This window comes from Schistocerca nitens, chromosome 2, assembly GCF_023898315.1.
Source record: "Schistocerca nitens isolate TAMUIC-IGC-003100 chromosome 2, iqSchNite1.1, whole genome shotgun sequence".
Lineage (NCBI taxonomy): Eukaryota > Metazoa > Arthropoda > Insecta > Orthoptera > Acrididae > Schistocerca > Schistocerca nitens.
The window spans coordinates 268,518,793-268,536,712 of NC_064615.1; the positions used below are offsets into that span (position 1 = coordinate 268,518,793).

The 17,920-nt window shown below is 41.2% G+C and overlaps 1 protein-coding gene across 1 annotated transcript in view; it reads left to right on the top strand.

Annotated features, from left to right (window-relative positions):
• Positions 1-17,920, top strand: part of LOC126236010 (ryanodine receptor) — a 702,826-nt gene that overhangs the window by 198,677 nt on the left and 486,229 nt on the right. Inside the window, exons 4-9 of the mRNA XM_049945018.1 lie at positions 2,554-2,568; positions 10,548-10,625; positions 12,278-12,353; positions 12,486-12,598; positions 16,973-17,078; positions 17,384-17,477. Of these exons, the coding sequence (XP_049800975.1) occupies positions 2,554-2,568; positions 10,548-10,625; positions 12,278-12,353; positions 12,486-12,598; positions 16,973-17,078; positions 17,384-17,477 (482 nt within the window). The remainder of the gene's footprint in view (positions 1-2,553; positions 2,569-10,547; positions 10,626-12,277; positions 12,354-12,485; positions 12,599-16,972; positions 17,079-17,383; positions 17,478-17,920) is intronic.

Consider the following 17,920-nt stretch of genomic DNA (forward strand, 5'->3'; position numbering starts at 1 on the left):
AAGCGACTCGCGCGAGAGCCTCCCCGGTTCGTTTGACGAACAGGCTTGTGGCGTTATCTGTGGCTGACGAAGTCTCTGAGACGGATGCAGTCGTCCACCCCGTTCCAGAGGAAGCTTCTCGGTCCGCAAGGTCTGGGCATTCACAGAGGGTGGGTTTGCTGGTAGTTGGGAGCTCCAGCTCGTTAGGTACGTATTGGGACCCCTTAGGAACATGGCTGCCAAGGAGGGGAAGGAAGCCAGTGTGCCCTCCGTGTGCATGCCGGGGGTAGTCATTCCGAATGTCGAAAAGGCGCTTCCGGGTGCCATGAAGAGTACAGGGTGCAGCCAGCTGCAGATGGTGGCCCATGTCGGTGCCAATGACGTGTGTCGCTTTGGATCGGAGAAGATTCTCTCTTGTTTCGGGCGGCTAGCGGAGATGGTAAAGACTGCCAGTCTTGCTTGCGAGATTAAGGCGGAGCTCACCATCTACAGCATCGTCGACAGAACCGACTGCCGTACCTTTGGTGCAGAGCGGAATGGAGGGTCTGAATCAGAGGCTCAGGGTGTTCTGTGACCGTATAGACTGCAGATTCCTTGACTTGCGCCATCGGGTGGTGGGTTAATAGGTCAGGAGTATACTACACACAGGAAGCGGCTACACGAGTAGCGGGGGCTGTGTGGAAGGGACTTGGCGGTTTTTTAGTTTAGAGGCTGTCAGGAAACTACAGAAAGGGCGTCCGTCTAAAAGGGGGCAGGTAAAACACAGTAAGGTAGTTGTAGAAACGATCGGTATTGCAGTTGAAAATTATCGTAGCTATGCTGGGAAAGAACCAGAGCTCCAAGCCCTAATAGGAAGCACTGAAGCTCAAATAATTGTAGGTACGGAAAGCTGGTTAAAACCGGAAATAAGTTCAGCCGAAATTTTTTCAAACGACCTAACAGCGTTCAGAAAGGATACATTAAATACAGTTGGTGGTGGAGTATTTATTGCTGTCAGAAGTAGTTTAACTTGTAGTGCAATTGAAGTAGATAGTTCCTGCGAAATACTATAGGTAGAGGTTATACCTGACAATCGGACTAAACTACTGATTGGATCGTTATACTGGTTCCCCGCCTAAAAAGATATAGCTGCTGAACAGTTCAAAGAAAACTTGAGTCCCATTTCAAACAGGTACCCCACTCAAACAGTTATAGTCAGTGGTGACTTCAATCTACCCTCGATATACTGGAAAAATTATACGTTTGAAGCCGGCGGGAGGCATAAAACGTCATCCGAAATTGTACTCAATGCTTTCTCAGAAAGTTATTTTGAAGAATTAGTTCATGAGCCCACTCGAAGCGTAAATGGTTGCGAAAGTATGCGTGACCTCTTGGCAACGAATAATACTGGGCAAATAGGGAGCATCATGACAAATACAGGGATTAGTAACCATAAGGCAGTTGCTGCTAGGCTGGGTCCCGTAACAGCCACAACCATCGAAAAGAAATGCAAAGTACATCTATTTAAAAAAGCTGATAAAAATGCTCTGGACGCCTTTTTAAGAGACAGTCTCCACTTCCTCCGATCTCATCACGTAAGCGTAGAAAAGATGTGGAATGATTTTCAAAGAGATAGTATCGACGGAAGTTGAGAGATGTATACCATATAAATTAATTAGTGATGGTACTGATCCCTCGTGGTACTCAAAACGGGTCAGATCGCTGTCACAGAAGCAACGAAAAAAGCATGCCAAATTTAAAAGAACATAAAATCCCCAAGATTGGCAAAGTTTTGCGTCAGATTAAAAAGAGCCAAGCGCAATGCTGAACTGGCTCGTTGATCTATTACACTACCTTCAAAATCTAGCAGTTCTCCTGATGTAAACAGGATCATTTAAGAAGATGTTTCGGAACATACATAAGTATCCAGCTGAAAGAATTGACAACGCTCTGCCTTTTGTCCGTCTTCTACACGATGTGCCTTAAGTTTCACCAATATCTCTTTACAAAGCACTTCCGCTCCGGTATTTTCGGTTATTACATCAAAAGCCTTCAGTAATTCTTTTTAAAATAATACACGTCTCTACTGCCACCAAACCTTCCAGAAACTTCGGCTATTACATCCTCTTTCACATACTTACTTTAAATAAATTCAAGTGTTTCCGATACTCTATGGGAACCACTCACTTTCTTTAGACGCTGATCCTTTGTCTCACGAAGCGAACGGCAGTATTCAATACATCTTCTAAGTTACCGGTAAATTTCTTCTCTCCAACAATCTCTTTTATAACCTCATGAAAGCTTAAATCTATCGACTGCTCACCTAGTATTCGTAGATTGTTTCATTCAGGAATACAGAGCGCGAGTGGCAGCAGACGCCTCGAAATATAAATATGAAAACGATAGCTGGTAAAACATGCTGTTTAATCGATAGCGTGCTGTTTGTCCTCAATTGCCACGGAAAAATAGTTCCGGAAACGGCACTTACAACCCTTGGCTATAATGATTTAACATTTACTTGTTAATAGTGTGTTGTTTGCAATTAAAATGGGTTCCAGGAGCTATTTTTGGTTTAAATTCTGTTTTCTTTTGCAGGAACAGGAATCACTTGTAAGTAATCCTGAAGTTTTCAGCCGCAAATAACCCCTTAACATGCTGCTTATTTACAGCTTTTGAGCTGCAGTAGCTTGGTATTTTACTCGACAAACCCATCACTAACCAAGATGTGTACGATCCAAAATTATTTAATTGCGACTTGGCGCTGACAAAAGTAGTCTTTGGCTTGTTTGTTTCGAGAGGTGTTTTCTAATTCGACGACTGAAAAGCGTATCGCTTCCGTTACCATCTTCTGGGACCACCAAATAATTGGTACTTAGCCTATGTGCTTCTGTTTACAGTTTTATTTACATTTCAGGCCGGAAAAAGTTTCTATTCCTTGTGTACCTCCTTGTGCAGTTACCGTAGCATATGAAACCTTGCTTTTACCCTCGTCTGGCAAATGTGTCTTACTTGCGTGTGCCCAGATGTTGCGAGTTGCTGTAATTGCTCTGTGATATGTGCTGACGTTGTACCCATCGCCTAAACCCAGATGTAACAGTCTGTATGCTTCCGCTCTCCGTAACGGTACCCATACCTCACATTTACTGTTATTCGTGGAAGACATCTTTGTTCTAGCACTGCGCTACGTGACAAACGCATATTAGCTTTACCAATGCAATAGTAAAGCTCCCACTAAAAACTCCCACTCACAAGTAGCTTGCTACGACAACTATTTTCCTACTAACTTCAGTTAATGGAACGAGCTGTGAAATGAAGGCCCGTTCCGAAGAAGCGACCTCCGAGAGAAAAATCCCTTCAGAAAATGTCCGTACTGTAGAGGCTGAAAGCAGGTATGGTTTTCAGAGCAATCTTTCTCAGAGAAAGATTTTTGTCTCATTCTCATTACAAAGTTGTTTTATTTTGTAAAACAGTGAAATGAAGAAAAATAATTTAAATTAAATTAAGCGATAAAAATATATATAAAGTAATGTCAACAGAAGCGCTGCTTGGTCTGCCATTGGATTTATAATCCGGAGATTCCTAAGTTGCATAACAGAAAGTGCAGAGTGAAATTCTACAGTTATACTGCAGTATAGTATATAAGCTTGTGACAGAAATTATCCAATGAGTGTTTGGTTAATCGGAAAGGAATAACATATCTAAATACTAATAGTTTTAGATTTAGCACTTAAATATCTAAGAAAGGACATTCAATAAATTGTATTTAACTCCACTTTATCCATTATTATCTAACATTGTCCTTGTGTATTTGTATAGATAATATGTAGTGCTGTTCTAGAAGTTTTATAGCCCCCAGCCGATTACCATACGGTCAGTAAATAGAACAAAACATAAACATGCCAGACATAGACCACTAACAAAAACCGAGGAACGAGAGCAGGTACCCAACTCCGTCTTGGTGCACTCCTGCTCAGCCGAAACAAGTTCCTTTACATTCACATTTAATACAACCGTGGTCTTTGTGACCATAACCCAAAGGACCTTGCCCTCGACAAACTATCTTCATAAGCAAGGTGTAACTCGGAGTCACTCACATATAATTTATCCCACAGAAGCATTCACGTCCCAACCAACGGATCTAATGTGATCCATAGCGGAAATTAATGAGGGGCAATGCTTGCTGGGATTTCCTGAAACCTAAACAGCAGATGAGGATGAGAATTTGTGGCAAAAACCTGTGGGACTAGTCACAGAGATAATGGTAATAATTTTCACAGTGAACTGTCTTACTGCTAACTTTTGTGTGATTTAAGTCTAACGGTAAGGGAGAGACTATGAACAGGAGTAGCAGCAAAAATTGTTTGCAAGTGAAGGATGTAACATTGTGTAAAGTGGCGTCTAAAATGTGGTTGAGCGTTGCCTCTTCATGCAGAACTTAAATGCTTCGTTTCTGTTAGGGCCCCCAAATTATATAATCCTATTTCTCACTTTTCCATTCAGTAGACATATTAACTGGATGTACTTATCTCTCTTAAAACAAACTACTAAATATGTTCTAAACTAAAAATAAGATGCAATGTGTATCATGATAATATTATTGAGTAGTTTTATGTAAATATTAGTATTAAGATATTTATGACTCGTGTTCCAATTTGCTGTTGAACTGTGTACTGACTGACAGAACCTTAATTCACTGACACTATCTTTTTGTACTTACATTGTGTATGTTGACAGTGTGGTTTCATTACTAGTGAGCTGTAGCGCATCCTTGGACCTAGAGACGCGCATAAATCCACCGCAATCAAGGCCTCAAGGCAAGAATTAGCTTTTGTGTTATGTCGGTGTCTAGACCGTTAAGCAAGAGTCAGTCTCAACAAGTGTATATACTCTCTTGGGGAAAGTCGAAAAAGAGCTGTTATAGTAGACTGTAGAGAAGAGGCAGAATGTGACTGGTCACAACTGACAATTCGGTTGGTCCTCTACAAATGTAGCACTGCATGTCATGGCGTAACACTGTATCCTTATGGTGCCCTGAATTAGTGTCAGAGGAAACAAGAAGTCTAGTAGCTGCCCAGCTCACGAAGCTAAGAGAAACGTTGGGAAGTGTCCGTCATTTCCCTCGATTCCACCAGCGGAGCACACAACAGCCACCATGGCAAAGCAGAGCCGTGGTTTGTCATTGAGCATGTTACAGCTGCTTTATCACCAGTTTAGTCTTTTGTGTTTAACAGCGCCCTGCCACATACACAGTGAAACTATAGCGTAGTTGATGCTGGTCATTGGAAGACGTTTGACAGTAACAGGGATGTTCTAGGGACTGTTGGAACTGTCGCCCAGACAACAGCTGCAAATGCTCCATCGCTAAACTACACGGATCATCCCTTAATACGGCCTGTTGGGGGCGATGCGAACAATCGCCGATTGCAGATATCGTCTCCTGTACTCCATCGTTCTAACGTCAGTCACTGTCACATTGGAGCACGTACGTTGCAGCTTCAACATCATCTCCCGTACAATTGCAATGCGACCTCTCTCAAACTCTATCACGTGCTATTACGCTGTGCATTGTGTTCGAGGCATCGCCCGTGTCGGGCCGGCTTATCTCGCAGTGCTGTCAGTGACAGCTGACACAATCGATTCACGTATGATGACACAGCTGATTCTCTCTGGTGGCCGTTGCCTGCGCACCAGTTCTTGTAAGCCGGATTACACCACCACGTCTTGCCACGAAGATTCGCCAATGAGATATGTTCCATCCTGATGCTTAAGTTTTTGTCAGTGAGTATACGAGTATGTTCTCGTTGGGTTTTTTTTCCTGTAAAAGTATTGATATGTCTTATACAACTCTACGTTGTATCGAAGGAAAGAACCAGTCACATCCATCAGTTGTTAAGATGCAGTAATGTGTTTCTTTCTGAGCCTTAGGATATATTTTTTTTGTTATGAGTAAAATTTGATATACATATAAGATACGAAATTGTAAGGGAGGATCATTTAGTACTAATCTAAACACTTCTGCAACACTTTGGTTTCCATTCCGTAGCATACACACTGCAGAATCCCGAAGCTAAATAAAGCATAACTGGAATCAGTTACCCAGTGGCTGAGAGCAGCTGGGAACAACCCAACTATCCTCACACCCAAAAAAACCCTCGTTTGAGTGATACCTGAGTACTGCTCTGCAGTCTGGGACATTTAACAGGTGGAAGTGAAAGAAGAAACAGGGAAGATACAAAGAAGAGCAGCATCCATCACAAACGGTTTCTTTACTAAGCGTGACAAAATAACGGAGATGCACATCCTACTCCAGTGACAGGCAGTAAAAATGAGGTGTAGTGCATTACGGCGAGGTTTTCTTTTTAAAATTCTGAGAGCGTACGATCTCACCAAAATCGATCAATATTCATTATTCGTCCGAAAAGTTCTGGCGTATAAGCGACGTCAGCGCAGTAACTACGATTGTAACTTAAACTAACAACTTTCAGCAAAAATGCGCTCTCGGCCGATCAGTGGTGAGCTGCCGGTGTTCAGTAGTGGACCCGTGGCTATAATGTGTCAACACTGTTGTGTCACAGATCGCAATGGAGTAGTGTTTAAGGTATTCTTAAAGAAGAGCAAAGTAGTGCGAAGTTTGTCCCGCACACTTTCACTCCGAAACAGAAACAATGACGTTGGACGTCTGTCGCGACTTGACTGAAATGCAGGACGCGGACAGTTCCTTCCTGGAAAAATCATAACATCGCGTTACGAATATGAATCTACCACAAAATTCAGACGATGGGTCAACGATCTGACGACGTAACTGCCATTCAAACCAATGTACACGAGTTAAACAACATCGCAAACGTCTTTTCTGACAGTTTCACAGGGTTGTATGAACGTTCTGTGCGTTGCACTCTAGTGGGGAGAGACTATGTAGAACACCCAAAGCACTAAAACCACCATATTAAGATTCTCTAGTTTCTGTCCAGACTTGGAAATTTTTGGACTGACAAAGTAGATGTAGATTCCGAAAGCAGACGTTCCAATACAAGCCAATAAAACAACACTTCCCCCACCTTATACCTCGCGTTAACGACGACAGGGATTGGAATAAGAAGGGCGAGAAACGATTCTGGTATATCACGTACCCTCCGGCACACTCCGCGCAGAGTACTGCAGCACCTCTCTCAATCGCAGGGACTAACAATAAAGTTGGTTCGATTCTTGCCCGAAGAGCACGAGGGATTTCCCGTGCGGCAGCGGTCGCCTCAGCCAGGCTTAACTTAATTTCCGCGGCAACCAGAGAAGCAAACTTGCGGCCGCACGCAACAACCTCCCCGCCAGCAACAGGTCTACAGCCAATACCATCCGCCAACTACGTGCCATTCCAGTGGCGGCCGCAGCTCCCGCTGGAATCTACATTCCAGACTGTAGCGCACTTCATTTGAATTTCCATAAGCTGCACTACGGTGTACGGCGGTGGGTACTTGCTACCGGTAAACACCTGGCCCTCTTCCACCCGCCACAGTAAGGTACACGGTGGAGGGTACTCGCTGCCAGCATCTGCTGCCCTCCTCCCACCTTCCCCCTCTAGTTCATTGAGACAGGAATAAAGAGCGATTTGGCACGCACTCTACGCTTACCAACTAATTCACTCATTATTTAACGCAGTGAGCGAAACATTGCTACAACTTGTACAAAAAGTGGAATGCAGTCGTGAGAGGTGAAGGACATGAACCAGAGATAGTAATTCGGAAGGGTCTGAAACAGGGTTATAGCCTACCCCCGTGTTATCCTATCTGTATATTGAGGAAACTGTAGAAGAAACCAAAGACATACACGAAAAAAATTAAAATTTAGGGAGAAGAAATTAAAACTTTTAAGGTTTGGCGATGGTAATTTTATCAGAGATGGCGAATGACTTGGAAGTTCAGCTAAATGGAACTGATACCGTCTTGAAAAGAGGTTATTAGATGAACATCAAGAAAAGCAAAACAGGAGTAAGGAAATGTGGTCGAATTAGTATTTGATGCTTAAGAAATTAAATTAGAAAATCAGACGCTGAAAGTAGCAGACGAACTTTGCTGTTTGGACAGCAAAAGAACTGATGATGGCAAAAATGAAGAGGATAAAAAAATGCAGTCTGGGAATAGCAAGGGACGCATCCTGAAAATGAGAAATATACTGACACCTAATATAAATTTTATGAATTTGAATATTCGGACGTATACTCTAAAATTATTTGTCTGTAGTGTGGCTTTGTATAGAAACGAAACAGGCAAATGAATACCAGAACCTTCTGAAATATGGTGCTACAAAAGAATATCAAAAATCAAAATGTCGGTGAAGTAACTAACCCTGAAGGGCCTTTACAGCATAACTTGACAAAAAGAAGAGAGAGAGGTCGATAGGACACGTCCTCAGATATCAAGGAATCGTTAATTTGATAGTGGAGGGAAGTGTGAAGGTAAAAACTGAAGAGGGAGATTAAGATTTGTATACACTAAGCAAGTTGAACTGAATGTGTGGTGTAATAGTTATGCAGAGATGAAGACTTGGGCAAGGGAGACTAGCGTGGGAAGCTGCATCAAACCAGTTTTCTTTCTGATGACAATAACAACCATGATATGATTCTTGTGCATAGTGGTCTTGAGGGAACGGGGAAGAGAGAGAGAAGATGATTTATCAGAATAAATAAATGTCCTCAGAATTCTAAAGGAAGACCTCGTCCTGAACCGAGGCCTACGAGAAACACAGGCCATGGTGCATACATCACAGCACGCGACACTTTAGGTCTTATGAGTGCCTGCACCGTTTCCGGCAAGGAGCACGTAACTATCTCAAACGAGTTTAAATTCTTAACTGCGTATTAAAATGCACGCAAGCTGTCGACAGCACACGACAAAGTTAAGACCTTTAGTGGGTACCTTTTCATTGCCATACTGATTTACCGTGGGCCCTGCACGGAACCGAGCGTTCGCGGTGTACGGCAGACAAGGCAACCAGTGTGACGTCACAAGTTCGTTGTGAGGCCCGTATCTCTCCTGAGCCTCGGCTCAGATCGACGTCAAAAACACTGAGATGCGTGATAAACTTAATTTTACTGAAAATGGAGCGCAAATTATCCAGACTAGATCATACAGTGTTCCATAAAGAACAGTTATAGACTTCCGACAAACTTTAATCGTAATTTCTAACCTTTCTAAGTTTTTCCTCCCTTACCAGTACATGATGAAGGTCAAATATTTAACACATTAATTCATTTGAAACTGTTTTATACATGGGAATCCGGTTTTTTAAAGAATCGGGTGTTTACTGGATTTCATAACTAAAGTATGTATTAACTGACCAATACCTTAGAACAGTGTATTATGCACTATCTCACAGCCACATTAATTATGGCCTGCTGTTATGGGGATACATTTCAGGCTGCAATGACGTGTTAATACTACAAAAAAGCTGTCAGGATCATCATTTCAACCAAAGGGCTGGAGCACTGCAAACTTATATTCACCCAATCAGGGATGATGACCATTTTCAGTCAGTATGTGTTTTCGCGTCTCATCAGCGCAAAATAAAACCAAGGGGCTTTCAGCACCCACAACGAGAGAAATATTAAAATACCAAGCTGTCGAATGTCTGGAACACAAGATGTTTTCCAATGGGTGCTCAAAAAATGTGCGACACGCTGCCTCGAGAAGTGCAATGTCTGCCGCCAAGAACATTGAAAAAGGAAAATTGCACAACAGTTGCAACAGCACTTCGTTGTTTATGTCCGTACTGTGAACAATTCTCTTCATATGTTATATGTTAAGTATGCAGTCTTGACGCAGGCCTTCTAGTCATGACTGGCAAACGACGCAGATCTAGTAATAAAGTATATAAAGCGCATTACACAACTACAGCTCCATTTTCAAGGACTGGTTGTTGTTTTGGGAGTTACACTGCTTCAGTGAACGGTTATTGACAATTTTCTGACCTGAAAGCTAACGTCACTTGTAGCTCACATCGACGAAATATTGGGTGTTAAAAAAAAAATGAAGACTGTGACACGACGTCCTTCGACAAAAATACAATACAATACTGTACAAAGTCTCAAAGATTGAGCGATTTACGAAAATTTAAGTCTTAGTTAACCCCTGCTTCTTCCGAATACGAATTCATTGGATTAACCAAGCTCTAGCTCGATGACGCCATCGGAGGTAGGCCAGTGTGTCCGAACCGCTCCCTCCCACCCAGTGAATTGGCTCACCTCCTCAGACATTTTTGTGTACAGCGACTGACAAACTACGTATCTTGTACTCTGTATTTTCACACATTATAAGTACTGACAAGACTGACAACCAATGAGATCTATACCAGTTAATACAAGAAAATAAACACAGAACACTACACGCTGCAGCAGTTTGCAAATCTTCATAAGTACTCAAAATAGTACACTAGATTCTAGTAACCTGAACGTGGCAGCCGTAATGATTTTTTTATGAAGAATTTTTCCCTTGCACTGAATATAGTTTTACTGTTTTGCATATGACTGAATTAATTACGATTAGTCCTTACGACAAAAATATACTTGTTATTCTTAAATGTAACATGATTGTTCACAGGGGAAAGGAACAGGCTCTGGCCACAGAACCCTACTTTACGGCAATGCCATACTGCTGCGACATCAGAATAGTGATATGGTAAGCTCAGCAACAAATGAAAAAAAAGCAAATTCTTTAGTTATGTTCTAATTGTAAGAGCACTTCCCTGCTCACCATGTGAAGGACATGTCGAGCCATAAATGGAGCCTTTCCATTTTACGAACTGCACTGAGCAGTAATTATTTACGCACATTTACCTATAAAGTACCGTATTTTCAAGCATCACAGGCTTATACATTATTACCAAATTTGTTATGAAAGCTTGGTGTAAAGTATTTAGCGTCCGAAGCATTTTCATTTAAAAACATGAGAGACGTATAATACTTAACGATATTCTAAAATATTTTATTTTATCGCGCCATAGATTATATTGTATTCTACCTCAAATTTCGTTTTACCGGTTAACAATGTCGTTGACGCTTAACAATAAAACTGACGAAAACGAATTCGAAAATTAATTACAAAACTTAGAAATATAGTATCCAAGCTGTTAATTATGATTTTTAAGAACAATTACACTATAGTATAGAAACAGAAGCATCATGCGATTAGAATTGCTTGTAAATATGACGATTGCACAGACGATTTTCGGTTACTCAGGTACAGCTGCATGATGTTTTAAGTTGTAATTGCTTACGTAGAGATATGCTTTTCGCTATTTTTTTCCTTACACATAAAACACCGACAAAAATGTTAATGATTTTACTTAGCTTTCTGTCAGCGGAGACAAAGTATATCCAGCTACAAACGTAAAAGAAATGGAATCAAATTTTACGTTCTCATGACATAGGTAGTAAGATACTTGCAAAATTATAATGGTCTTACAGAGAGCCCAAGCACGAATTTTCTCATACTTCTGCCACTTTGTGTTCAGTTTAAATAAAATTTAATGAGAAGAAAATGTTTAATCACTATGTGGTCAGTAATACGTGGTACGGTACAAACATCTGTAGTATGGTTATCAGATCACAGGATAAAGAAAGTAAAGAAAAAAAAACTTTTGAATGAGAAAATCTGACAATAATTTTACAACAGTGATATCAAAGTATCACTACTGTGCCTTCAAAACATGTCAACAGACATTTCTAGCATAAATGCATTTTACACCGACTTAATTATGTCACTTTGGTGTTGAGAGAGAGATTTGTGAACCATATTACTACCTTTGCAAGAATCAGATTCACTTCCTTGTCCATGCAGGCCCATGTAATTGTATTGTAATGAATTATGACAGCTGTAACATGTATATTGCCTGACATTATAAATTTAATTAAAATTACTGTAGCAGACATGTAATCTTACATTGTAGGCACATTAAGTTAATATTTTTGCTGTATGTAATATCCTTGGTTCTTTTCATTTTACGTGTTCATGTTGTTATTTGCTTTGTAGGCCCATGCTCAAAATATATGACTTAGTTGTTTGACACTTTGATTTTGATCATGCTTTAGCTAATGACATGTTCATTTAAATGTGTGAAGATTACTATACTGTGACATGGAAGAAATAACTTGACATTATAGTATGAATTTGTGTCATCATGAAATGAAAAATGGTCAAATTTTTAAGAACACCACAGCATGCAAAAGTTAATGGACCACTTGACAAAATGAATAATAAATGCTATAGGCTTCATTCACCACATCTTGTGGTAGTGCCTGCATTAAAACAGTCTGTCTGTCTCTTTACAGTACCTGGCATGCCTGTCTACCAGCTCCTCAAATGACAAACTGGCATTTGATGTTGGTTTACAGGAGCATTCACAAGGTAAATTATACATTCACTTATACAAAATTCAGAAATATTCTTATGTACCGAGGCACACTGACTGTCTTGTTTTTGATTTAGTGTTGTTAATTTAAATTAGGATTATTTAGATAAAGTTACTTTTTGTCTCAGGGGAAGCCTGTTGGTGGACAGTACACCCTGCTTCCAAGCAAAGATCTGAAGGTGAAAAGGTGAGAGTTGGTGATGACCTTATCCTTGTCTCCGTTGCTACAGAGAGGTACCTGGTAAGTGCACTACTTCACTCATGAAATTTAACGCTGCATGTACTTAAGTTCCGAAGCTGCTATCATAGCTTGTTGTTGTTGTGGTCTTCAGTCACAAGACTGATTTGATGCAGCTGTCCACACTAGTCTCTCCTGTGCAGTCCTCTTCATCTTTGAGTAACTAGTTCAATCTACACAGTGTCCCAGAAGGAAAGGTCAGTTTTCAGGTATACGATAGGAGCGATCATTTGAAGCAAAAAATTCTAGTAAACATGGGCTCAAAAATTAATATAGCACCATAAGAGCTATGAGCACTTGCTCAGAGAAGAGATGTGTTTCATTATAGCAAAAATGAAGAACTGCTAAATCTCTTAAGCTGCGCATTTTAGAGCTCGTGTTTATTAGACTTTGTGTTTTGAATGGTAATTTCTCTCATATCCTTGAATATTGACCTTGTTTACTGTATTTATGCCTAGGTCTCCACCCTGTACAGTTTTACCATACTGGTGATCCCACCCTTGTTTTACTCTCATTGATGTTCATCTTGTTATCTCATGTCAAGACAATATCCATTCTGTTCAAGTACTCTTCCAAGTCCTTTGCTGTACCTGATAAAATTACAATGTCATCGGCAATCTCAAAGTTTTTATTACTTATCCACAAACTTTAATCCCCTTTCCAGATTTCTCATTACTTTCTTGTACTACTTGCTGACGGTAGATATTGAAGAACATTGGAAATAGGCTACAGCCCTGACTAACTCACTTCTCAACCAGTGCTTCCTCTTCACGTCCTCCAACACTTGTAACTGCAGTCTGGTTTATGAAGAACTTGTAGATAACCTTCTGTTCCCTGGATTTTATCCCTGCTGCCTTCAGAGTTTAAAAGAGTGTAGTCCATATACTACTGTGGTGAGTGTTGGCTTTGTATCTGTCTTGGCAATGATAATGCATTCACTAAGATGTTCATAGTGACTTATGCGTATTCCATTTTTGTATTCAACAATGTTATGAAAGAGATAGATTGCTACTCATCATCAACATGACAAACTGGGTTGCAAACAGGCACAACAAAAATACTATTAAACATTGAGTTTTGGCCAAGGCCTTCTTCAGAAAAGAAACCACACACACACACACACACACACACACACAGACACACACACACACACAAGCAGGCACACGCCACACAGACAGGACCGCCACCTCTGGCCACTCCAGCCAGAATACAACTGTTGCATTGAACAAAAGCAGCAACCTGGAGAGGGGTGGGAAGGGAGGAGGGATAGCAAAGTACGGTGGAGAGAGCGAAGAGCACTGTCTGCAGGACTAGAAAGTGGCAGGATAAGGCTAACAGGTTCGGCATCATGAGGCTGTGGGGGAGGGAATGGAGATGAAATGAAGCACGGAGAAGGAGAGGAGCAGAGAACAGGAAAAGGCCAGTGGGTACATTGGCGGAGAGCAGCACATAATGAGAGAGAGGGGTTGAAGTTAGGAGGAGATGATAGGATAGAGGTGGTATAAACAGTTGGATGGAGGATGTGGGGACAGTAGGTTACAGTGGGTTGATGCCAGGATAATTTCAGGAGTGGGGGATGTGTTGTAAGGATAACTCCTGCCTGTGCATGGAGGTGGTGGTGGAGATGAGGATCCAGACATCCCAGCTTGTGAAGTAACCATTGAAACTGAGCATGTTATGTTCAGCTGCATGTTGTGCCTTAGGGGTGTCCACTTTGCTCGTGGCTGCAGTTTGGCAGTGGTCATTCATCCTGGCGGACAGTTGGTAGTCGTAAAAATATAAAAAGCTGTGCAGTGAGTGCAGCACAGCTGGTATACGATTTGGTTGCTTTCACAGGTGGCGTGGCCTATGGTTCGGTAGGATAAGCCTCTGAAAGGACTGGAATTGGAAGTGCTGGGTGGCTGGATTGGGCAGGTCTTGCACAGGGTCATCCGCAGGGATATGATCCATGTGGCAAGGGATGGAGATAGGCACTGGCACAGAGATTGCCTAGGATGTTGTGGAGGTTGGGTGAGTGGCAAAACAACACTTTATGAGGGATGGGAAAGATCATGGATAGAATGTCTCCCATTTCAGTGCATAATGTTGGCTAATCATAGCCCATAAGAAGGATGTGGATGTGGTGCGATTGCTCCGGTCCACAGTGGCATTAGGTGACGAAGGGGGCACTCATTTGTAGCTGGGCCTTGGGGGTGGTGGAAGGGTTGGGGGTATGTGGGGAAATGTGTTTGTGGTATTGAGACCTCCAGCGTACTGGGGAAGGAGTTCTTGTCACTGCTGTTGATATGTAGGAACTGTTGTTTGTTCGTAGATTTAATGTGGGCAGCAGTGTGAATGGAGCTATCAGAAAGGAGGAGGTCAATGTCCAGGAATAGGGCATGCTGGGTTAAGCAGGACCAGGTAAAGTGGATGGAGAGAAGGTGTTGAGCTTGTGAGGAATGAGAATAAGGGTGTCTTGGCACTGAGTCCAGATCATGGAAATATGATCAGTGAACCGAAACCAGTCCAAGCGTTATATTTCGGTCAGTTGGTTGGAGATGTTGATCAATGAGAGGCAAAAGTCTTTCAGTGGAGGCACAATAAACAGTTTCAATGGGGCATCCAGGATTATTGGGTTTGTGGATTTTTGGGAGCATGTAGAAGATGGATGTGTGTCATGTCATAGGGGTGAGGAGGGAAATCGATTCAGGGGAGAGGTTCTGTGAAGAATCGAAGGCTTTAAGAAGGGATTGGATCCTGTTTGTGTGGAAAAATGAAGAGAGCCAGGGGGCACCAAATGATATATAGCTTGTGTAGAAAAATTTTCTTGAATCAGACGTGCACTTGCCGCTATAAGAATACCAACTTTTTAAATATTTCCTTACAATGAGTACACCCGCAGAGTTTAGATCTTATTCTTTATGGCCTCAACATGCAACAACTGCACACAGACACACTTTGGCTGTACTAGCAGTGGAGGGTATATATAGTATGTTTGGAGGACGTGGAAAACTGTGCAGTCGTTGTTCTAATGTGGAAACAGAATGATTTGTGTGACATCTGAAAGGACATGATCATTGGATTTTGAGCCAAGAGTGGGAGCTTTTCATGAACGACTTACTCTGTAAACTGTTCATGTGCTGCCATGATTAAAGGATACCATGAATGGCAAACAGGTGCTATCCAAAACTGGCACCTAGGGCCACAGATGATGGGTGAATGACCTCTGAAGATGTACACGGTTGAATAGACATGCAACTGTTGAGCAACTGATTGCTCATGGATGTCGACTGAGTGATGGCAGGTGACCTTTTCAGATGAATCGTGTTATATGCTCTATTAGACAGAAGGCTGTCAGTATGTACAGCATGAAACATCTGAAAGCGAACACCCTGTGACAAGTAGCAGGGGGTGTTATGGTCTGGGAAATGTTTTTGTGGCATTCCATGGCTGATCTTGTCATTCTGAAAGGCACAGTGGATCAACACAAGTATACAGACAGCTGCCCTGGGGCTATGTCCACCCCTACATGCAGTTTGTTTCTCCTTGTCTCAATGGTTTGTACTAGTAGGACAGTGCAACGAGTCACAGAGCTCACAGTGTACTTGCGTGGTTTGAAGAGCACCAGGATTAGTTTACTGTACTCTTCAGGCCACCAAACTCTTTGGATTTAAACCCAACTGAGAATTTGAGGGACTATTTCGCTTGGGCTGTACATACCATGGATCTTCATCTGAGAAACCTAGCATAGATGGCCACAGTGCTGGAGTTGGGACGGCTCTATATCCCTGTCAGTACCTTCCAGAACCTCATTGTCCCTGTTCCTGCACATCTCACAATGGTTTGTGCTGCAAAATGTGGTTATTCTTACTTTGTCAGATGGTCACATTGACGTGACTGGACAATGTAATATCTGCAGTTATTTATTTATTTCCCTTAGCTGCAGTTGCTTTTGGAAATGTCTCCTCAAAATTTGGTTGTAAACTGGAAGTAAATATCACAACATAACAACAGCAACAATCATTACCATTGCTAATATTTAATCAAATGCTAATGCCAAGTTGGGGATTGCTGTATTTATCACTACATTGTCTTTCCTCTGACTTCACATGGGAAATATCACTTGTATAACTCATGGTTTAATTGTATCCCCTCCTCTTTTTATGCTTCTTGATCCCTAATCCAGTTAGTCATATTGCAGCAGTTCTTAAATAGGAGCACTGGAGCTCCCTCCATATGCCATATACTGTTAATTATCTTTTTCCCTATTTTTTAAATTTAAATATTCTTGAAAATGACTGTTTTAATGAACAGGTCATCTGCACAGTGAGACATATTAATTTGTGATGGCGCTTGTTTTGTAACATGTTTTATTGAGTTCTTTTGTTCCTTTTTTAGCATACAACCAAAGAAAACGATTTGTCTGTGGTGAATGCCTCTTTCCATGTGACTCACTGGTCTGTCCAGCCATATGGAACAGGAATAAGCAGGATGAAATACGTGGGTATGTCTACAACTATCTAAGTTGCTTTTACACCATTTGTTATTTTTTGAGGATTTGTTATAAATATTAGAAACAAGTGAAATTTCATATAAAAACTATAAACAATTAACACACACACACACACACACACACACACACACACACACACAGTCATTCCGTCAGTGCCGCTTGTGCCACACTGGCTTTTGTATGGTGAATCATTTTCCTCCCTTGTGTAATTATTTATGTACTACATACATTATTCCACTCTACATGTGCTATCATACTGGGCTTATTACATTTTACTAAATTTTCTTCTCACACAGGTTATGTGTTTGGAGGCGATGTTCTCAGGTTCTTCCACGGTGGTGACGAGTGTCTCACCATTCCATCAACATGGAGTGAACAGCCTGGACAGAAGTAATGGCTTTTCAAGTTTTACCTATATTTAGAAGTGTAGTGTGATAGCTTATTTCAGTTTAATTATTTTGCAACTTCTACAGTAACATATCATCACCTACATTCAGTTTACTCTCTCTGCTTGCACTGCATGAATTAAATTTATCCACAAAATATCACACCTTTTCGTATGTTACTCATCTTTATTTCAGAACGATATTCTATGTATACATTTAGCACACTGTAATTGTAAAATTGTTTAATTTACAGTTGAGTCTGTTTTGTTCATTATGTCACATGAAGTAATTGTATTCTACATCTGTAAGAATATGTTCTCTAAAATGGATTTGTAACTACATAATTTTAAAAGAACGTAAATCATGCTGACCATTTGGCTACAGACTTAGTCACAAACAGAAGTTGATATAGACATTAGCTTTCAAACTGAGAGGTTCTTTCATTGT